The sequence below is a fragment of the Miniopterus natalensis genome, chromosome 18, assembly GCF_054644295.1.
Source record: "Miniopterus natalensis isolate mMinNat1 chromosome 18, mMinNat1.hap1, whole genome shotgun sequence".
Lineage (NCBI taxonomy): Eukaryota > Metazoa > Chordata > Mammalia > Chiroptera > Miniopteridae > Miniopterus > Miniopterus natalensis.
This window is the reverse complement of record NC_142098.1, coordinates 28403758-28426151: the sequence shown is the minus strand read 5'-3', so window position 1 is coordinate 28426151 and position 22394 is coordinate 28403758. Positions and strand designations below refer to the sequence as shown.

Genomic DNA, 22394 nt, shown 5'->3' with positions numbered 1-22394 from the left:
TGGAAAAAAGCTTGATACTTAACATATACATTTCAATATCCATCATTTCAGAACATGATAAAAATAGAGGGAAAACACTGAGAATTAAAATTTTTAAAGTAAGCTCTTTGGGCTCATTCTAGAGGGGGGAAAGCTTATACTGTTCCTTTCACCTCTAGAGTTTTTGTTTTCATTTACTTGATTTTATTAAATGTCCTTAAGTAGTTCCCAGGCTGGTGATCCTCTGAATCATGGGTGGCTGGCATTCCAAGCGGCTACCTCTGGGATGGGTGAACCTTTACTGAACTTTTGTGGGTCAGAGTATCTGTTCCTTTGGTCCCTGATCTGATCTGCTCCACATGGGAAATCCCTGTCTGGGAGGAGCAGGTGGGAAGTGAGGGGGCCAGAGTTCCAGTTCTGACCTTCACTGGCAAGGGAATAAGTTGGCAAACATGTTACTTACTCTTACTCCCTAGAAAAGTGGTCTGTAGAGGGACCTTCCAAAGCCAGCTCAATCTCAGATCTTAACTCTCCCTGCCTTCCCGAGATTCTGGAAAGCCCTCACTTGCCCAATCCTATTCATTCTCCCTGCAGCAGAAGAACAGAAGAAATGTCTGCCAGGAGCTGCTGCTCTGTCCAGTCCACCCCACACAAATCTTATATGCCCCAGAGCCAGGTATGCGGAGCTGGCCAGGGATGGCCCCATCCAGCTGGGGCCGAGAGGCCCATAATACTGGGCACAATGGGGATGGGGAGGGGCCCATCCAGGGAAAGGAGCACAGGGGTGAGTCCAGTCCAGCAGATCTGGGGACAGGCTCCAGGGTCATTGTAGACATAGGGGTGAGAGCTGCAGTGAAGGCTGAAGGGGAGGTAGCCAGATGTGGCTGGTGGGCAAGAAGGAGCCCCTCAAGTGGTCTCCAGGAACGAAGGAGTAAGCAAGGCCATGCAGCAACCTCAGAAAGGACTATGGGCATGTCTTGATCTTCAGCATGGAGGTGGGGTGGGGGCAGCACAGAAAGTCCTACCTCAATTCCCCCCCCCCCCCCACTTTCCTTTCAGTGTTATGACCAGGTGCTGTTGGGCATTTGTCCTGTTTTTCTCCTTCCCGCCCCTATCCCTGTCACATCAGGGCTCAGCCCCCTGTCCAATTGATTGTAGAAAGAATGAGGAAGGATGTGGGGACAGATGGATAGGTGGGTGGGTGGGTGGGTGGATGGATGGATGGATGGATGGATGGATGGATGGATGGATGGATGGATGGATGAGAAGAACAGATAAAAAGGAACCAGCAAAAGAGAGAGACCAGAGAAGCAGGAGGGAAACCATGAATAGTGGTATGGAAGTGAGGAGGAGGGTGAGGAGTGCCTGGTACCAGAAAAGACCATGGGTGTGGGTGGGTAGAAATGAACAATTAGCTAAAAAAGATCACTATAAAAAGGTGAGGGCCATTGTGTATTCGAACTTGGGGCCTGGGACACAAGGTAGGCCTGGATGGTGAGGTGGAGGAGTTGGCTCCAAGAGAAGCTGACTGAGCTGCTGGGATGACCCTTCCTCTGAAACAACGCAGTGCAGTGGGTTGGGGACAGGGAACGTCATTAACGAGACAACATACTCCTTGGCTGATGGGAGGGGAGGGTATTCATTGGTTCACTTGGGGTCCCAGGGGCTTTGCCGGCCCTGCACTGGGCTTTGGCATGAAGGGATGGAGGGGCTGGGCCTCTTCCAAGTTCTGTCTGGTGGCTTGGTCACTAAATCCCGAGGATGTCCTCATGAGAACACCAATGGGGAGCCCTGGGCTGGCACAGGCCCTTTGCTGGGAATCTGCAGTAAAGTGACATGAAGCAGAAGGCTGCCTCTAGATGTCGCCATCTGGCCGTGTTGACGTCAGCTGCAGCTGGAGTAGAGGGAAGTGTTCCTGAGAAGGTGAGGCCCTGAAACTCACCCCTAGGTGGAGCAGGGTCTCCCTGGGACTGCAACCTGGAACACCCTCAGGAAGCCTCACCAGACCCTGGAAGTCCTTGGGATGTGGTGTGGGGGAAGGACCCTGTCCTGTGGTCACTCAGCCCTGACTTGTGTGGAAAGGGGCTGTTGGGGTCCCAAGGTGGGCTGTGGGTGGTGGAGGAGTAGCTGCCACCTTTTCCAGTCTCCCCAATGTGGGTATCCCCCTCTGTGGACTGCCCCTGAAACCTTCCTGCCCCCACCAGCTTCACTCCCTGCAGCCAGTCCTCGCAGCTACCCTCCCAGGAGCTCTGGGATCCATTCCCTCCTGCCCACCCCCTGTCCCAGCCCCAAGAATGGTCTCAACCACCTTTCTCGTTCCCCACCCCTAACAACATCTGCCCCCTCCAGTCAATTCCACCCTGTACACAGCAGTTAGAATGATCTTGGTCAGACTCAAATCTGACCATGTCACTCTTCTGCTCCGAATCCTACCATGGCTCCCCATCACCCTGGGGAAAAAGCTCAGAATCCTCCTCTGCAGGCTGTGTGGGTACTACAGTCACACAGGGATAAAGGAGTGAGAGAAGAGAAAGAGGTCTTGTCTTCCTCCACAAGCTGGAATCACCTCTTTCAAGAGTTGGGCTGGCCCCCTGGTCACTCCCGGGATGGACCCTGGAACCCTCCACCTTTTGCTCCTTTGTGTGGTTTTGAGAATGACCACAAATGCTCCTCCCATCAAGCAGTGGGGTCTAATTCCACTCCTCTTGAATCTGGGGAGGGGGGTTTAGCAACTTGCTTGTAACCAATAGAATAGAATAACCAAGTGACACTGGGAATTGGCAAAGCTAATGTACAGCAAAGTCTTGATAATTGGTGAATCTGATAGAGGGTTGTGATGATTCGTTTTGTGTTAATTTAACTGGGCTGAGGGATGCCAAGAGAGCTGGTAAAACATTATTTCTGGGTGTGGCTGTGAGGGTGTTTCTGGAAAATATTAGCATTTGAATCAATAGACTGAGTAAAGAAGTGGATGGGTATTATCCAACCCACTGAAGGCTGGAATAGAACAAAGAGGCAGAAGGAAAAGGAAATTGGCTGCTTGTTGAGCTGGGACACCCCGTTTCTACCCTTGGACATCTGGTGGTCCTGGTTCTCAGGCCTTTGGACTCATACTGGGATGTACACCATTGGTTCTTCTTGTTCTTAGGCCTTCGTCTGTTTGGACTGGAACCACATCACTGGTTTCCTGGGCCTCCAGCTTACAGAAGGCAGGTTGTGGGACTTCTCAGCCTCCATAATCACATGAGTCAATTCCTTATAATAAATCTCACAATCATATGAGGCAGTATTATGAACCCATTTTACAGATAGTGAAACTGAGTTTGGAAAGGTAAAATGAAGTGCTCAAGGTCACAAAACTGGTAAACGCGGAGCTGAGTTTTGAACTCTGGTGTCTGACTCCAAAACTCTCTCTCAGCTTTCATGAGATTGCTAAGAGATCACTCAATTCTGCTGAATATCTATTCATTTGATAAAAAAAAAAAAAAAAAAAAAGTGCCCTATCTGCTCTCCAAAAGCCTGGCAGGAAGGAGTGAGCTGTTGGTCCATTGCAACATTCTAATAGAAGCTGGGGAAACACTAGGAAGATGGGAATTGGATGGACTGGGGGGTGGGGGGAGTCCCACCCCAAGGCTGGGCCCTCTGCTTGTTCCTAAGATGGGCTGTGTGGATGCAACACAGGACAGACCCTGTGCATGGCCTTTCCTGTGTCTCCAGTCAACATGGTCTGTGGAGTTTTGAGGACAAGAGCAGGTGGAAGCTAGGGGTTGGTGCTGGCCTCAAGCAGGCAGGCCGGAGGGACCAGCAGATCACAGCCTGCCCAAACTCCTGACCTTGTGGCCCTGGACTGGTCTCTGATCCCCCTCCCTGCCCTGAGCCTGGCACTTCTGGCCTTGGATAGGGCCCAGAACTCATCAGTCACACAATAAAGCCTACCTCTTGCCCAGCAGCTGTCAGAATTTCTGAGAGAAAAAGAGAGAGAGAGAGTCAGGCAACTGCACAACGAGATTTGAACAAAAATGGTCATGGCACTTGTGTTTGTAAGAAAGAGAAACTGGACACCACTGACATGTTTTTCCTCCACATACTGGACAAAGAGGTCTGGTGCATCCATTCTGGTGGACTTTACAAGTGATACTGAAAAAAAAAGTGATGGTGGAAGATTATTATTTGCCCGGAACCTGCTAAATGTAAATACTGTAAGTGAGGGGGTGGGGTGGGAAATCAGATTACTAAACAGAGTGTACAGTGTGACCCCATGTTAAAACCCCTCCCCCTAGCCCTCTCATACACCCCTCTACCAGCTCCCTCGTGACTTACACCATTGGCCTGGAGCCAGCCTGTGGAGGAGGGGACCACGACTATATTGGGAAGGGGATGAGATCACCCAAAGGCTGGCAGATTTAGAACTGGGTAACTTTTTCCACCCATGAGGCTCTCAGGGGTTTCTGTGCTGGCTCATAAATCTTGGAGGGGAGCCCTGTACCTCCTTCCTTCTCAGGGGTGGAGATGGTGGCAGAAGCTGGAGAGGGCACAGGTGCTAGGCTAAAGTTGAGATAAAATGGCAAAGTGGATCTGGGGGTCCCCATGGCCCAGCTGGGACCCTATAAGAACTTTGCTCCCAGCAGATCTGAGTGTCCTGTCACTCCCCAGGGACTTCTGTGGGCAGAGAGTACATTATGTGGGTGCAGGAATATCCCCGAGGATGGCCACCTGGTGGTGAGCTGAGCTGAGTCCCCTTGAGCCCAGCTCTAACACTCTGTTCTGTCTGAGATTCCTATATGCCAGCCTAGCCCTCCCCAAAGAGAACTTCCCCCTGTTTCCGGCCAAACCCAGGAAAACCCCTTGTGGGGGTAGCTGTGGAGGGTAGAGGTCTGGGGTCCAATTCCAGCTCAGCAAATAACTGAGTTCAGTTCAACTCCCTCCCTTAACCTCAATAACCATCAAACACCCTCAAACCTATGTTCCAGCCTCTCGGAAACATCACAGTGTGTCCCAGTCCTCTGAGCTTTCGCCTAGGCGGTTGTCCCAGCCTGGCTACCCTTCCCCACCATCACCCCTGAGCTGGGTCAGGTGTCATCGCTCCCCAAGCCAATGTCCATCATGTTGGCTTGTCCATGTTCATCTGGGGTGATCCTGAGGGCAAGGGCTGGCTCCAGGGAAAATGCTAAGATATGTTGGATGAAGGAAAGGGATTGTCCCTGGAAAAGAATGGGGGGTAAGAAGAAGACCAAAGGTGTGCCCAGCACTGTTCTGTGCCAGGGCCTCTAGAGGGACCTCAGAGCTTCAGTCCCCTTACACTCCACAGCAAACAGCAAGAATATGTTGTGGGCACCCTGCCCTGGACTTTGCAGGGGAGAAGCAGGAGCTGGGCAGAACTGGAATGAGCCGGAACATCCCCTCCTTAGCCTGTCCCTGAGCAGCAGGGCAGGGAATGGAATTCTCCAGCTGGATGGAGTTGTTCCTGGAAAATCCCCACAAGGCCTCCCAGAAACGTGCTTTTGTGCCTGACTCTGGCTCTTTCACATTGGAAGGGAGGGGCCTTTCGGCACCTGGGCTACGCAGGCAAGGCCCTTGCCGTCTTTGGACCCCTGGGCCTGCGCTCTGGGACAGCTGAAGTAGAGAGTCACATATCTATTGAGCACCATCTGTCAGCTTCACAGAGTTCTCTTAACTACCCTGAAAGGTGGGGTTCAAGGTGTCTATCATTTGAGAAGGAAGGTGATGCCCAAGGTCACATAGCTGAGTCAGGATACTAGGCCCACCCATCAAGGGCGCCCTGCATATCGCTCCAGTCCCCCCACACCATTCAGGATTCTCAAAAGGGCAGAGCGAACCTGCAGGCTGAGGATACCATTTCCAGCTCAGTCCCACTTGACCGAAAGCCTGTCCTGGCCCCATGCCTGCCACTCTCAGAATAACCATGGTGGTTCTGGGCACAGATCACTGACCATCACCTGGGACCTATTTTTGCTCTTCGGGTAACAAGGAAGTCCCACCTTGTGCAGTAACCACTTGGGGCAAAGGTGGAACATGTGACCCCCCCAACCCCAGCTGATCTTGCTGCCCTGTTGGGAAATGACCCCAGTAGGGAAGGGGGAGGCCTGGCTCAGCCACTCTCCCTTTCTCTCTCTGCCTCGCCACTTCCCAGAATCTGCCCTTCTAACCCTGTCCCCAATTCTTGGCAGCCCATACCCTTCCCTGTTCCCCAACACTCTGACCAGAAAGCCAAGATCATCTTCAGCTGTCCTCATGATCCATTGCTAAATCTTAAGCACAGAAAATTCTTTCTTACATCTAGTTGTGGAAACAAGTCCATTTCCTTAGGTTCCAGCTGGAGGGTTCTAGAATCCAGATGCAGAGTCCACATGGGGATCCAGCATCTAGAACTTGACTTTCAGCCCTTGCTGGAGTGGCTCAGTTGGTTGGGTATCGTCCTGTGCACTGAAAGGTTGCCAGTTCGATTCCAGGTCAGGGCACATGCCTGGGATGCTGGCTCCATCCCTGTTAGGGGGAGTACAGGGGCCGGCCTATGGATGTTTCACTCTCACGTCGATGTTTCTCTTTCTCTCTCCCTCTCCCTTCCTCTCTGTCTAAAAATCAATAAAAATTTTTTTTTAAAAAATAGAACTTGACTTTCAGAATCTGGGACCCAGGAATCCTACGGGGCAGTGGTTGATGGCATTTGAGGAGATGACAGAGCTGTGGGCATACATACCACAGACACTCTGAAAGATCAAGTGCAATCTCAGGGGTCATGGACCCCAAAGGCCATTTATAAAGGGGTGATTCCAAGGGGTGGAGCCTAGGCATGCATAGAGGAGCACTCCAGCAGTCTTGGAGGGGCTCCTTTCTGCTGAAACCTTGTGTGTGGGGTGGGGAGGAGTATTGTGACCTGAACTCCGCAACAAAAGATAAGCGCATAGAAAAAATACTGAAAGGAAACCTGATAAAAATGTTACTGTAACAACAAAAACAAGAATGGCTGTGGCTGTAATGACAATAATAGTAGTTATTCCCATTTTTCAAGGGCCAGTTATGTCCCAGCCTCTATGCTAAGTAAGGGCTTTGTTTGTGTTATCTCAGTTAATCCTCACAGCATGCTCTCTCTCAGTGGCGGTGACCAGTGGCCTGTGGGGTGAGCTCTATAAGTGAGAGTGGTTTTGCCAGGTCTGCAGATTCCCTGGAGGTGGACAGATGAGCTCTCAGGCCCAATATACAGGGGATACTGTGCTCTCCCTGCCAGCAGCACTGGGCATGAGAGGGCATGGCTGGCCCCCTCGGGGATGCCTTTGGGGAGCCAGCCAGGCCCACTGAGCTGACCCAGGCCCCCACTTGGCCCTACTCCTCTAGGCGTTGGGGCTCGAAATAGCGGCTGTTTGAGAGCTGACAATCAAAAGGGAGCTAAAAAAAGTTCTCTCAGTCTGGGCTCTGTCGGACACGGCTCATAGGGCCTATTTTGGGGGAGAGGGTGCCGACGTGCCAATGGAAAATCCATGGGGCGGGAGTCTCCAAGGTGGAGGACCCATGTGCCTCCCTCTCCCCATTCTGGCCCCCCACCCTGAACACACACATGGGTGTGTGCATACGCACGTGCGCGCGCACACACTTGCAGCCGATAGCACCCCCTTCCTGACTGTTGGACTTTGTGATCCCTACAAGAAAGGGATGAGGAAACTGAAGCTCAGAGAGGAGAAGCGACTTGCCCAGGGTCACATAGCCTGGAAGTGGGCATAACAGTGGTCAGCCTGAGCCTCTGTGGCTCCCAGTACAGTGCTCGCCCCATAGAGGCCTTCTGGGGCATCGGAAGCTCAGAGGCGGTGCATTCTGGGTGGGACTCAGTAGGAAGCTAAGGATGTCTTGAGGGGAAGAAATCCCACTGGAAACTCCCAGGCCAGTTCTGAAGGGACTTTGCCTATCTGTAGGAGAGGCAACTGTGCAGGGCCTTGTCCTAGGGTTAGCCCATCCCCCCACGCTGTCCCTGTGACCCCCTTCCCTTCCCCTTACCCAGGCCCCCAGAGCCTGGCAGCCCCTGCCAAGTTTCCAGGGAATGTGTCGGATAAGGGGCTAGTGCTCATGACTCCCTCTAACCCAGCCGCTATCTCTGACCCTGCTGCCACCACCAAGTAGGTAAGAATAGCAACAGCCCCTGCGAGTGAGCATGCACACAGGGACAACATAGCAACGTACCCAGGCAGCCAGCACCAGCCCTCAGATTGAGGACAAGTCTCCAGTTCCCCCTCCCCATCAGTCCCAGCCCCATTGGGCTCCCCCACTTTCCTGGGCCCGAAGCCCCACAACATTTTATGATAAAGCACCAGGCTTCACCTTCTGCGCCTGCTGCCTCAGCGAATGGGATCTGGAGGGGAGCACACGAGCTTGTTGATCTGGCCTGGGGCCTGAGCCCTGCCCTCCACTGAGGAGCTGTGTGACCTGGGGCTGGACATTGTCCCTCTCTGGGCCCATAACCAGGGAAAAGTGGCACACCAGCTCCCTGAAGAATGGGAAACTGTCAGCAAGGCCTCTCAGGGGTAAGGCCCCTTGTCCTGGTAACCACACCCTGGCCTGGCTACTGAATGCCCCTATGAACTCTGACCCTTTGGCTTCCTGATCAGCGGGGATGTGGATGGGGTAAGCGTGTGGGAATCCCTGGGATATGATCACAGGGTGAGCATGGAGCATGTTGTGGCTGAGATCCCTCCGAGTCTTCCTGTGACACTCCTGTGGGGGTGTTCCATTGCATCCCATAAGTGTGCGAGGGTGGCCGCATTACTCGGGGAAGAAGCTGTTGTCATGGAACCCAGAGTGAGCGTCACCGTGACATAGGAAGTGGGGAGATCTAAGGAGCCTTTTGTTCAAGTTCCTGAGTCACTGTGACACCAGGGGGTAATCAAGAGAGTCACGTCCCCTAGTCCCCACGTCAGTGGTATCAGCAGCTCTTACAGCCTGAGTCACTGCGTGGGTCAGACCAGCCCTCTCGATTCCTCACCCCTCTGCTCCCAGCCCCCTTGCTCTCCTCATCTTCCCCCTGTTCTCTTCCCCTTGACCCTCAAGCCTGCCTCCTGTTTCCCCCATGTCCCCACTGACCCAAGGAGTCCCAGGGGCAGGAGGCAAGGATGCTAGGGAAAGGGTGGGATGGAGGAGCCGAGGTGAGCTCCTAGCAGTTACACATTGTGACATAGGCACCAGGCAGACCAGACTTTAACATACACTCACACACCCACAGACACCCACAGACACACACCCACACACCCCCCCACCCCCCCACACACCTGATGAAATGACAGGCCCACCAAGGGGTCTCCCAGTTCAGTCTGTCAACACTAGCCCTGCCAGGTAGGTTCCCACACCCTGCAATCATATATTTGGGTCCTCCCACATCTCTGAGGCCCTCTCATTAGAAACATGCTGTCCTGCAGCAGCAGGACAGCTTGGAGATGAGATTGGAGGAAAACTTCCACCCTGAGGCACAAGGCAGAGTCCTGGGGTGGTAGAGGTGGGTGTGGGTGGGGTGGGGCTCTCTGAGATTTCAAGACTGTTTCTTTCTTTGTGAGTGAGGGCTAGACTGACCTCTGGGCCTCTTGCTTCAAGAGCCCTAATCGCTGGGGCTGGAAAAAGTTTAAAAATATCCTCATGTTTACATTCTTTCCAAGCCTGCCTCCCATCCTCACTGCTGGGTCTCTTTGATCTGGCCTTGTGCCTCTGGAAGGGGCCTGGGAGAGGGGGAGCACGGGCTCCCCACTGGGGCAGACCCCACCACTCCTTCCAGCTCCAGACCATTCTAAACCCTGCAAGACCCCTCCACATCAACCAGAGAGAGCCTTGGAGCTGGCAAGCAGCCAAAGCTGAAGGGGAGTGTCTTGCCCAGGGTCAACCAGTAGGGCCGCATGGAGGCTCACAATGGGGCCCCTCTCCACACTCCCTTTCAAAAGCCTGGGCCTCATGTTCTCTTCCTGCTGTATGCCTAGCACTGCGCTAAATGCGTTTTGTGGAGATTATCTCATGTAGTCCTCCCAACAACTCCATTTTATCAACAGGTAAACCAAAGCTCAGAAAGGTGAAGTGCCTCATCTGGAAACACACAGCAAGGATGAGGCAGAGCATGAATCACATGTTCTTCTACCCACATTGAGCCACCAATTATCACCCACCTTGCCCCAGCACGGTCTAGGCCCTGCCTGCTTGCAGAGTGGGGTACACTTGATTAGCGTGAATTCCACAAGCACTTGCTGACCCACCACCAAACCCACAAACCTTTGTGACTCAGGAGAAGCCATGCCTCTCTCTAACCCTTGCTTTCCTCTATAAACAAACTGAGGATCACAGGGAAGGCTTATGAGATGCTCAGGGAAACTGAGCCTGTGTCCCTGAGGATTGTGGACCTGTGGTCAGCCCCAGCATAGACAAAATCAGACAGTGGCCTGGGGACTGGAGGCCCAAGAAAGAAGCCCTCAAACTGGGGGAGATGCCTTCATTTGCCCTGGTATCCTGTCATTCACTCTTTCCTTTGATGGTGCCCCACCCACCTGCTCACTAACCCATCCATCCATCCAGTTATCCACCCACCTACCTACCTACCTATCCATCCAGAACAAGGACACAGAAAGCAGGTGATTTCAGGTTTTCCAGCTCAGGTGCTATATCCCACTGGCTGGATGAACTTGGAAAGATCCCTCTACCTCTTTGTGATTCACTTCCCTAACTTCATAAGAAAGAGCTGGCCTGTGTGATCTCTAAGGCCCCTTCTGGGGGATCTCATGGGAGCAGAGACCTTCTGAAAACTGTAACTCAACAAACTTCTAGAGAAGTAACACGACAAACCTCAACCACACAATCCTACTTTGTGCCCTGCTCCCAAGACCCCCAGTTGCACCCCTTAACCTCCCTGATCTTCAAATCCTCCACTGGAAAGTGGGGCCAATAATCCCGCCCTCACAGTTTGATGGGGAGATTAAATGAGATGGCTGCTTTCAAAGGGCTTTGTACCCTGAAGATTTCTGAGTGGATACAGGCCAAGAAAAGGATCTTAGGAGAGGGGGAGGGGAGGAAGCGCTGCTTGGACCACAGTAGTCCACAGAGCCTCCAGTGTGGGGGCCTAGGCCCAGGATGGCTGGGATCAGCCTCAGAATCCATCCCTGGGCTGAGGATCCTGGATGAGTCTCCCAGGCTCCCCTCGGCCAACCAAAATGCCTGTCCCATCTCTCTTGGCCCCCTTCCTACAGAATCTGCCAGGAGTGGAGAGATTATCTCCTAAAAATAGGGCCTGGGCCCCACTGAGGTTGTTTTTCTCCCTTCCCCGTGATTTACCATCATCAGCTCAGGGTGCCTAGGACAGCAAGTCCTACCCTGGCTCCCCAGAGACGATTGGGATGGAGGCGTGGGGAATCAGCATGTATCTGGGTTCAGTCAAGGGTCAGGGATTAGAGGTCAGTCTGGAGGTGTGGCCAGGGCTCAGCAGGGCACCAGGGCCATGGCTTAATCTTGGCCCCCGGGATAGGGTTCACCTGGGGCAGGGGCAGCCATGGGGGTTTCTATCCCACCCCAGGGGTCCACCTGAGTGATTACCCTTCTCTGACTTTCTGCAGACTCCCCATGCACTGACCAGCCTGTGTGTGAAACACAAAGATGCCTTGGGGCCAGCACTGGGGCAGAAGGACCCATCCCCAGCCTCACCTCTCCTGTTCTAGCCCCATGGGACCGTCACGATTCCTGCCCAGACCCCTCCTGAGACTGAGAGACCTCTATCCATCCCTGTGTGCAGGTGACTCATGCATAGGGACACAAGTGTGCTCACACATGAGCACAAGACATGGATTTACAAGGTGCCCTCCTATAGCAAAGATGGTATCCAGGAAAACACAAGAATGACACTCTCAAGGACACCCTTCTCAACCATCACCTCAACAGAGTTGATCCATCCATGGTCTGCAGCCAGTGGTCTCCGAATGCCCGTGGAAATGACCCGCCCTGCTCAAGATCTCACCATACAGGGGACCCTAGCCTTATCCCTCAGCCCCCAGACCCTTTCTGTACACAGGAGATGGGGAAGGGATAAAGGGCAGATGGACACAGGTAACACACATACACATGGATGCTTGGACATGGGCACAGCAGTCCCCTAGGGCCCATGCCCAGCTCTGAGGCTTTATTATTGGACAAGCATGCGGCCATTTGGAGCGCTCCCACAGGCAGCCCATAAAGTCAGTGTACAGACATGTCTGGTGCTGTTGCCTCCACCGCAGGGCAGATGAAGGGCTTCTGCTCTGACCTGGTCCCATGGAGCTGCAGTGCTGGGCCCTCTCCCAGTAGATTCAGGTGGACCCAGAGGCCAACCTCCCAGCTGGGGTTGCCTGGACCGTTCAAACCGCCGCCTTCAGAGGCACACTGTCCACTGGCTGATCGAGGTCCTTCTTCCTCGCCAAGGTCAAATGGGTGAAGATGAGGATGAGGAGGATGCCTGAGGGGCCCAAGAGGGATGCGTCAGCCTGCAGGAGGGGCCGCGGGACTTGTCCATCACTAGGGACTCCCTGCTATTTGTATTGGTTTAACGAGGAAGCAGTTTCCCAGACAGCATCCCCGAGGCTGGGCTGGCATGACTCTCTGGTCCTGGTGCCTGAGGAAGCCTGAATGCTTAGTCTCCTGGGCTCTTACCAGGCCCTGCCCCCCTCCAAGGCTGCCCAGAACTTTCCAGCCTCCAAGATCCCCTTCTCTGCAGGACTTCTCTGTGGGAGTCGTCCTGGGAGCCAATAAGTTGTTCCCATGAACCTCTGAGAGAAAGGCACACTATAGCATAGCATTGTGCTAGAACCAGCCAAGCAAACCAGCCAGGAAAAATTTAGCTGGGATGCGGGGGCTAAAAAATAAATAAAATAAAAAAAAAAGGGATGGAGAGGGAGGCTTGGACTGAAGGAATTAAGCTAGAAAGACCCAGGCTCTGCCATACCCTGGCTGTGTAACCTTGGACAATTTACTTAACCTCTCTGAGCATCAGAGACCCTAGCTGGAAAATGGAGAGATGCTAGGATCTACCCCACAGGGTCGTGGGAATGATTCAGCGTGATAATCTCACGCTTGGCATAGGGCCTGCCACACAGTCACTGTGTAATAATGTAACAGTAAATGCTGTTCTCAAGGATGACAGTGGTGAGTATGGTAACAGGAGGCAAGGGCATAATGACTGGGAGAGTTGGGAGGGATTCCTCCCCAACCTCTCCCCCTGGGGACAAGGGCCCTGTGTTATGCAGAAACTGTGGCTCCGACCATCCATCACCTGCCCCCACCCATCACCCGCCCCCACGCAGGAGCCCAGCCTCCTTTACCTATTGCTAACAGGGTGCCCACGAGGATGCCCACAGCCGACAGCTTCGTGGGCATGCCCTTCATGCGGCCCACCTTGCGCATGCACTGTCCCTGCACGTTGCAGCGGCACACTATCACTGGGGGCAGGCAAGAGAGGAAGGTAAGAGTGGGGGGGGTCCCCCCAGCTGCTTGGAGCTCCCAACCCAGCCCGGCTGGTTGGTATGTGTGTTTTTGTGAACATGTATGTATTCATGTGTTAGGGGCATGCATGCTCCTCTGTGGGTGTGCCTGCATGTACGAGTCTGCATGCCCAGCCACAGATGAACAGGTGTGCACAGGCATGTGCTGTCCATGTGAGCCTGCATAGACATGTACCCAGCCCCTCCCCCTGCATCCAGTGGTTCCCTCAGGAACTGCAGGCCTCACCTCGGACCAGGAGCTGCCACATCCGGGCATTGTGGCTGACAACTACAGGGACTAAGTATTCACGTGGCTCCACCCAATGCAGGGCCAGGGTGAGGTAGGCGTGGGAACCTGTTGGAACCATAAGCAGTGATCAGAATCACTAGCCTGGAAAGGCCCTCTGGGGCTGCTCCCCCTTGGCCCAGCCAAACACCCACAGTGGAAGGGTATCTCACTTCAAATGCCACCCCCTCCCTGCCTGGGCCACAGCGTCCCCGCTTCCCCCACCACACACCATTGAGAGCCTGGATGCGCCAATCCCGCTGCATCGTGGGGTTGGGGCCAAGGGCAAAATTGTAGGGACCATGACCATCAGCCAGGTCGGAGTCCTCGCTGGGTCCACTGACAACCACACCCTGGTTCTTGCGGGGTGTGCAGAGGTGTTGGGTGGGCACAAGGGCCAGAGTTGGGGCAGGGGCAGAAGAGGCCTTCAGGAAGTGGATCATGAGGGTCACAGAGGTTCTCCGTGTCGGCTTATCTGCAGAGGAGGCAATGCTGAGCTGGCCCGGGCCCTTGTGGGCGTGGGGATGAGTCTCAGGTCCCTGGGCTGGGCCCTTTTCCCCCCGTCAGACTCACCCTGCTGATTCCCCTGCCACACCCCTCCCTCCACTCTACCCCTCCCCTCCATCCTCATCATTGCCCCACACCAGTCTCTTCTCAAAATGTACTTCACCCCAGTCACTATCCAAACAGCTGCCACACCTTTCTTTTTGTGCTTTTCTGGGATGCCAAGCTTGTCCTCGCTGCCCCACTACCACCAGTCCCACTGCTGGAGCCAGGACCCAACAATGTGGAGATGGCCTGACTGTAGAGGAGCCACTTCTGCTGGATCTGTGCTCCCTGCCTCCCTGACTTACCTGCCCCTGCGCCAGCGCTTCATCCTACCAGGGTCACTCAGTCCTCCACACCTGGCCTCAGTGTCCCATTCAGGCTTATCTCTTGACATGCCTGCCCCAGGAGAGCCCTTGGCCCTCCTTCCATCTGCCCAGCCCCCACCCTCTGCCCCCAGCCTGTGTCTGAAGCCAACACCCTGAGAAGTCCTCGGGTGATAAGGGGCAGGGTAGTGGGATTGCAAGAAGGTGGTCTGAGGGGAGGCAGAGGCCAGGCATTCTCAGAGAGCGACACTGGACTCAGTCCCTCATCTCTCCGTCCTGCCTGGGGCAGCGCAGATGCCAGTAAGGGCCCCAGGGAGGCAGCTCTGTCCTGCCTATCCATCTGTCTGTCCAAGGCTTGTATCCTTCTCACAGGCCCCCACCGCTGCCTGGCCATACCTGCATCCTGGGCCTCCACGAGCACTGTGTACATGTCCCCCGGCCGGGCGCCCTGCAGGGACCGGGCCGTGTGCACCTCCCCGGAGACCTCTTTGATGCAGAGCCAGCCCTCTGAGTCATTGACCAGGGAGAACCTGAGGCCCAGAGAAAATGGGAGGTGGGGAGGCACTGGGATCATATATGGGATCTTGCTAAGAGGCTTGCAGGGCCGTGTGACTGCTCAAGTTCCATATCCTCTCTGTGACTTGGGAGTGGCAGCAGTTCCCTGGGGTACCTAGTCTCTCTCCCCAGCTTCAGGGATTTGTTGGGGGCAGGGTTTGAACCACAGATACTGTGGAAGGGACTCTCAGAGCATGGGGGTGCCTAACTCAACTCTACTAGTCCCAGGTCACCCCACAAAGGGACCAGGATTGGGCAGCCTGTCTGTGCTGCAGACTGAGTGAGGGTGCTGCAGAAGGCGCAGTTTAGCCAGAATGGGGAGGCATCATCTGAGTTCTCATGGGGTCCAAATACCCTTCTTCGTGTCCTGTCCAGCTCATCTAGCCCTGCTGCTCCTCCTGGGGAGCAGGGGAGGTCCAGCCCAGATAAGGGGCTGGGCTCTGGCTCACCTGAGGGGACTGCTCATGGGGTCTGAGGGCTGGATGGTCAGCAAGAGGGAGCCGGCTGGGGTGCTGACTGGGACGCTGGCCTCATAGCTCTCCTGGTCCAGCTTGGGGCCTGGCACCACCTTCTCCACCAGCACAGTGACTGTGGCTGTGGCTCCAGGGCCCGGGCCTGGCCCCACCAGCTCTGCGACGCTCTGCACCACCACCAGCAGTTTGTGACTGGGAGTTGTCTCATAGCTGAGGTTCTGGAACCAGTGGGGCATGGGTCACTGTGGGGGCTGCGGTGTGGCACACTTGCTGTGCATGCCTGTGTGCATGTGTGTGCTCCTTCCCCACCCCAAGGCCTTTACCTTGAGGAGTCGAAGTTGGACATGACCAGAATCTGGCTCCCAATCCAGGCCAAAGGTCCCATCCGCATCCCCTGCCTCAATGGCAAAGTCCATGAGGCGGAAGGCAGGCTCAAGGTCAGCATCAGTGGCCATGAGTGTGGCCACCAGAGTCCCGGGCTCTGTGTCCTCAGGGAGGCTTATGGGCTCAATCTGCAGACATTTGGATGGGCTGTGAGTCCCCCATCAGCACCTTCTCAAGGTCTCCTCTCCTGCTCCTGCTTACCTGGGAAGTGGTGAACTCGGGAGCATGGTCATTGATGTCTGTGACTGTGACAGTAACCTCACACGTGCTGCTGAGACCTGAAGCAGAGGAGGGCACGTTGGGAAGGCCAGAATAGGTACAAAGGGGGCAGGGAGCCTAGGTCATCATCAGGGTCACCATCGGTCACCATCAGGGCACTTACCACCCTCTGCTCCTCCTAGGTCAACAGCCAACACCTGAAGCAGGATGTTCTGGCCAGCATGGAGGGGGAGAGTCCCCAGTGTCACACTGCCAGAGGTGGGGTCTAGCTCGAAGGCTCTCCCCTCGGTCCCCTCCTCAGGCTCAGGGCTCAGAAGCCGATACACAACTTGGGAATTGGGGGAACCAGGGGCATCCATGTCCTCTGCCAGCAGCCTAGTCACCTTGGTGCCTACAAAGACAGCGCCCACATGGGTGGGACCAGGGTCCAGTCTGGAGGCCTTACCTCACCCACTCCTCTTTTGTTCTGGACTGAACCTGAGCTCGTGTGTGTGTGTGTGTGTGTGTGTGTGTGTGTGTGTGTGTTGTGGGGGTCATTAAGGCTGGCCCCATCCCAGAGAAGAGCAAGGTGGGATGGTTCCTAGAGACACTCACCCCTCCCCCAGCCCCTGACAAGGCCTATAGCCCACCTGCGGGACTGAGCTCAGGGATGCTGATTGGGGGGCCACGTGGGGGGCAAGTAGGCACGTGGTCGTTCTCATCCATCACCACCACCTGCAGCTCCAGAGGTTCTGTGTAGTCCTCACCATGGGTGTTCTGAGCCCGCACCTGGAGCAGGTACTACAGTGGGCAGTGGGGGGCTTCAGATGAAGGCCAAGGGCAGCTCCAGCCTGGCCTGGGTCTCGGCTCCCTTCTGATGGCCAGCTCCAGCTCTTCTGGGTGCTCTTTCACTGTCTCAGTGCCTGTGGGGGATGTGACACCCCCAGAAGCCAAACGGACAATGACTAAGCACCCCTTAGCCTGCCGTCCTGGCTTCCCCCTCACCTCACCTCAGCCCGGGCTTCTCGGTCTAGCTCCCTGGTCACGTAGAGTTTCCCCTCTGCATCCACATCAAAGGGTCCAGGGGGCTGGCTCTCCAGGTGATAACGTACATCCCCACCACTCCAGTGTACCTGGGGGGGGGGGGACACAGAATGAAGAGAGCCCCGGACAAGAGGCAGGAACAGCTTGTGTCAGCCCTTATTGCCCAACTATTCCCAGGTGGGGCCTGGGCCCCAATTATTGTGTGACCCAAGGCAAGTTGCTGTCATCCCTGAGTCCAGGTGGGGTCCTTGTGTTTGGGGCACTTGTGGTTGTGGCAGTTCCCTGGTGGCTTTGCGCTGCTCAGACCCTGAGCCCTGCCCACAGTGCCTGAACGACCAGGTTGTTTGATTCTCTCCCCTCAGGCAGGGCCTGACCCTGGTGCATTCCTAGAGGAGGCCTGAGACATTCCTGGCCTGAGTGACAATCCCCATGGCAGCAGGGCGCAGCAGGGGGGTGGCAGCTGTTCTCTCTGAGGAAGGCTGGAGCAAGCTCTGGAGGTCCCAGCACAGAGCCACACCTGCCAGAGGATAGCAGGTGAAGGGCTGTGGGTCTGGTCCCAGGGCCTCAAATGCCCAACCCTCTCCATGATGAGAACTGATAGAGACAGTGGAGGGAAGGGCACAGGTAGGAAAGGATGTGGGATCAAGTGGGGCCCCAGACACCCCCCAAAATTTCCATGAGACTCAGATCCACCTGCACCATCCATGGGGCTACTTCAGCCACTGAAAACCACTTACTCACCTGGGAAATGTGGTGTGGGTATGGAACTTTGAGGTTCTCTGCCAGGTGGACAGGATCTAGGGGCACCCAAGTGCTCTCTACTATGGAGATATCTATAGTAGCTGTGGCCTGGTGGCCTGAGGCCTGGTCACCCATATCCTTGACCTGTACCAACAGCTGGTAGGGTTCCTCCAGGGCCTGGTCTAGGCTGGTGCTCCCTAGAAGAGACAGAGTGGTCAGCTGAGCAGGGGGCTAGGGAGCAGGGATTCAGGGCATCCTGCTCAGCAAGGTACCCAGCACAAAGCCAAGCGTATGGCAAGTGTTTGTAATACTCTCTTGGCCAAGGGATGAGAAGGACTTTTTAGCACCATTGTGGGCATCCAACCAGGACTTGACAGTTTGCCAAGTCACTCCTATATCTGTCCACACAATGAATGACTGGTAGACTGGATGAATAGATCACCAGGATGGGGGGAGGGAGTACAGGGTGAATGGGTAGATGAATAGATGGCTGGTTGGATGAATGGATGGTTGACTAGGTAGATGGATGGGAGTTTGGGGAACACTAAGATGGATGGGGATTTAGGTGTGTGGATGAGTTAGTTTGGATGGATGTTTGGATAGATGGACTACATGTGTAGTTGGGTGGTGAGTAAATGGGTAGCTGGCTGGGTGAGTGTATGACTGGCTTTTCTTCCTAGCCCCAGACCATGCCTCTGGTGTGAACTCTGAGGTCTAGGTCTCTCTTGCTGTCAGTCCAAAAGTCTCCCAGCAATATCCTGGGCTACAGCCTCTCAGGTCTCTCCTGTCTTTGTCCCTCAAGCCCAGGTCTCCATAGTGTAAGGCTAAGGCCTCCATCCACACCATTTTTTAACTCTCCATGCAAGGTCCTGCCTCCATGCATGGTTCAAGCATGGCCTTTGCCTTGAAACTCTCTCCATCTAGAATGTTCTTTCCTCCTTCTCTATCTCTCAAGCTCCAATCCATCCTTCTATTACCATCTTCCCCAGCTATCCCTGACTCTCCCTCCCCATCACTCCCAACTCAGGCTCACCATTGGGGCTGAGGGCCAGAGCCCCCAGCCGAGGCTCCAGCTGGAACATGTCTGGGAAAGGCTGGGCCGGGGCCTGGTTCAGGATGTGGAATCGGAGATCTGAGTTAGCTGTTCCTGGTTCATCTTCATCCGAAGCCTCAAGGAAGAGGAAGGGAATGCCTGGTGTGTATGGAGAGGGCAAACCATAAGGGGTGCAGAGGGTGGGAGAGTCTTCCATTCCTCCCTATCTCTTCCTGGTCCTTTCTTTCATATCCATCATCATATCAGGACTCAAGGTAAGCCACAGCTTTTCACTTCACTTCACAGATGAGCAAACTGAAGCCAACGTGGATGGGACTCACCTGAGGACCCTCAGTGGGGTTGAGGAGCACAGGATGGGACAGAAATGGGAGGAGGCAGCTTGGGCCATGGCTGCCCTGTCCCTATGCTGACTCCCTGACCATCTTTTTACTCTGCTCTCCCGTCAATGCCCACCTGACCTTGCTGTGAGCTAGCTGCCCTGGCCACTCACCAGGCCTGGTGCCCTGGCTCAGCCGAGCTCTGTAGGTGGCCTGGGAGAAATGGGGCACCTGATCATTTTCATCCTTCACATGCACCAGCACAGGCTGTGGGCCCCACGACACACGTCCATCCTCAGTCTGCAGGGTGACCTGCAGGGAAGGGTAGTTAGTGCCTGCCCTGCCTTCATTGCTCGCACGGACACCTGGCCCCACCCTACCTGTAGCTGGTACTCCGCCTGTTCCTCTCGGTCCAGGGCTCTGGTCACCAGCAGGAAGCCAGACTCGGGATCCACAGCAAAGAGGCCCTCAGCTGCCACGCCTGGGTTTCCTGACAGCACAATCTGGCCCTCAGCTTTATCACGGGGTAGTGGCAGCTAGTGGGGGAGAACAGAGGTGAAGAGAGTGGGGGCCAGGGCTGGGGATGCCCCCTCCACCCAATGGTCCCATTTTATATGTGGGGAAACAGAATTAGAGAGGGTTAGAACTTGCTTGAGGTCACACAGCCAATAAGTAACAGAACTGAGATTCAAAGCCAGAGTTCTTCCCCTGTACCTGATGCTCCCTAATACTCCCTGCCCTTCTTTCTAAAGCCTGAAACTCCTTCCCCAATACTTCATTCTTTAACTTAAAGATCTACTTTCTTCTGGGATTAAAACCTTGTTAGTCGTGCACACTATATTGCATATTCTCCGGAGAGCAGGGTTTAAAAGTGAGCCAGAGCAAGAAGAGAAAGGAGTACTGGAGGTAGGAGAAGCAGGTAGGACTCGGGGGGAGGGCAGCCCACCTTGGTCAGGTACATCTTGGTCAAGCTTACCTTGGTCAGGTACAAAGGGAAATTTCCACCATAGTTTTCTGGGACTTCAACATGCAGCTCTGCAGGCTGGGCCTCGGGGAAAGCCTGTGGGAGGATTCTCACCTTGTCAACAGGCTCTGTCTTCCTGCCATGACTCTGGGGACCTGACAGGGAGGGGAATTTCTCCCTCTTCCCTGGACCTGGCCATACCTTAGCATATCCACCCTCATAATTCCACAACAGGCCCATAGCCAGCTCTGACCCCCTGCCCCCAACTGCTACCATCTGTGGTCAGTGTAACTGGTCCAGGTGGAGTGGGGAGCAAGGGTGCCAACCCCCAAAGCCAGGACCTGAAGGAGGGGAGCAGGGCTCAGCTCACCTGGGGGACGGAGAGGCAAAGCAGCCACAGCCAGGCAGGGACCATGGTCAGGAAGGGCCTGAGGGACATGGCAGTGAGGATCCAGCCCAGATTGGTGGGCAGAGAGTCCCTCCCATCACCCTTCCCCACTCAGCTCCAGGCCTTGACTTCCCCAAGCCCCATGGGATGTAACTGTCCTTCCTTCTTCAGCTGAACCTCCTCCTACCTGGTCAGTATGGGGCAGGCAGCCTGGCCTCCTTCTGTCCCCTGTCCTTCTATGCTGTCCCAGCAACTTTCAGAGCTGCCCCTCCCCATCCTACCCACGTGGACACTGCCACTACCCACTCCCACCCTTGTCTCCTGCCTCAGCTCATTCCAAATGCATAGACAGAGGGACCTCACGACAGACTGGCCTCCTCTTCCTCCCCTAGAAGGACCTGTGGCTCCCCATTGCTTGCAGGGTACTGTCCAGCTGCTCAGCCAGGCCCACCAAGGCCCCCAGGCCCAGCCACCCTGCTGCTTCTTGGTTCTTGCCCCGACAAGGATCTCCATGGGAGTTTCATCTCCAGACCTTTGTCTCCTTCCCACCTTAGCCTTCCCAAATTGTAGATCCCAAAGTGGTAATTTCCCAGCAGCCCTGAAAATCACAAAAGCTTGGGAAGACCCTGATGACTCTGAGGGTCACTTCCTGCAGTTGCCTCATGTTGCAGGCAAGGCCTGAAGGACAGGCCCTGACCAAGGTCACAGAGGATTAATTAACCACGGGCAAATTCCTCCTGGAACAGAGGACTCTTTCTTGGTTCAGGGTCTCCAGGACTGTTCTTTCTTCCACTGCCATCCTTCAGACTCAGAGTCCCCTCAGGGCAGGAGCCCTGCCCCCATCTTGACATTTTCCAGCACTCAGCATGGAGCTGGGCACACAGAGCATGGACAACCACTCCACTCCTCCCTGGACAACTGGAGGACAAGGCAGTGTTTCTCCTTCCCCCACAACCAACCCCACCTCAGCCCTGCCCACCCCTCACCCCAGCTCCCAGGCCTTCACCTGCTGGTGCCTAAGGCTGGCTTCCTTGGTCCAGCTGCCAGGTGAGAAGGCTTTTTCTCCAAGGAGTGCTGGCTGGACCGGGCTGGGTGGAGTAGGGCCGGGCAGACACTTGAGCAGGCAGGGCGTACACTTGAGCAGGTAGGCGGTCCCGCCACGCTTGCTCAGGAATGGAAAGCACCACTGGGCCCACAGCAGCAGGCCTGGCCCTGCCCAGCCCCCCAAGTTACTCATTGACTTTGGAAAGCTGGGGGCTGCTCAGCATCAGTCACTGCCAGCTCCAGGAGGTAGGGAGATCTTCAGCCTGGCACTCCTCCCACCCCTACACAGCCCAGTGGGCACTTCTTAGCCTTCTGGGCTTGGACAGTACAGTGTGCGAGTTTCTCATCCGCAGATTCAACAAACCATAGGTTGAAAATATGCAAAAAAGAAATTATGTTGTTGTTGTTGTGTAGTCAGGCCTACGATGGTTACGTCTTACTGAACATGCACAGACTATTTTTCTTCTCTTTATTCCCTAAACAATACAGTATAGCAACTATTTACACAGCACTTATATTGTGTTAGGTTTTGTAAGATGGTTTAAGTATTAGGTATTATAAGATTAGGTATTATAAGATGATTATAAAATATATTAGATATTATATATGATTTAAAG

The 22394-nt window shown here is 54.8% G+C and overlaps 1 protein-coding gene across 4 annotated transcripts; it reads right to left on the bottom strand.

Annotated features, from left to right (window-relative positions):
• Positions 1–12289: 12289 nt before the first annotated feature.
• Positions 12290–20760, bottom strand: CDH16 (cadherin 16). 4 transcript variants are annotated; one of them, XM_087827202.1, is made up of 17 exons: positions 20716–20760; positions 20358–20441; positions 19762–19917; positions 19555–19693; positions 19044–19202; positions 18011–18207; positions 17236–17358; positions 16876–17026; positions 16410–16637; positions 16229–16305; positions 15967–16155; positions 15620–15861; positions 15007–15145; positions 13976–14096; positions 13705–13812; positions 13299–13415; positions 12290–12436 (listed from the first exon to the last, which is right to left on the bottom strand). In XM_087827202.1, exons 1-17 carry the CDS (start codon positions 20758–20760, stop codon positions 12339–12341), a joined length of 2373 nt encoding a protein of 790 aa, XP_087683328.1. In that variant the 3' UTR covers positions 12290–12338. The 4 variants fall into 4 exon arrangements, with proteins under 4 accessions (XP_087683328.1, XP_087683327.1, XP_016069056.2 ...); XM_087827201.1 differs by having other exon boundaries at positions 13976–14148; positions 15008–15145; XM_016213570.2 differs by having other exon boundaries at positions 13976–14218; positions 15012–15145.
• Positions 20761–22394: the final 1634 nt, after the last annotated feature.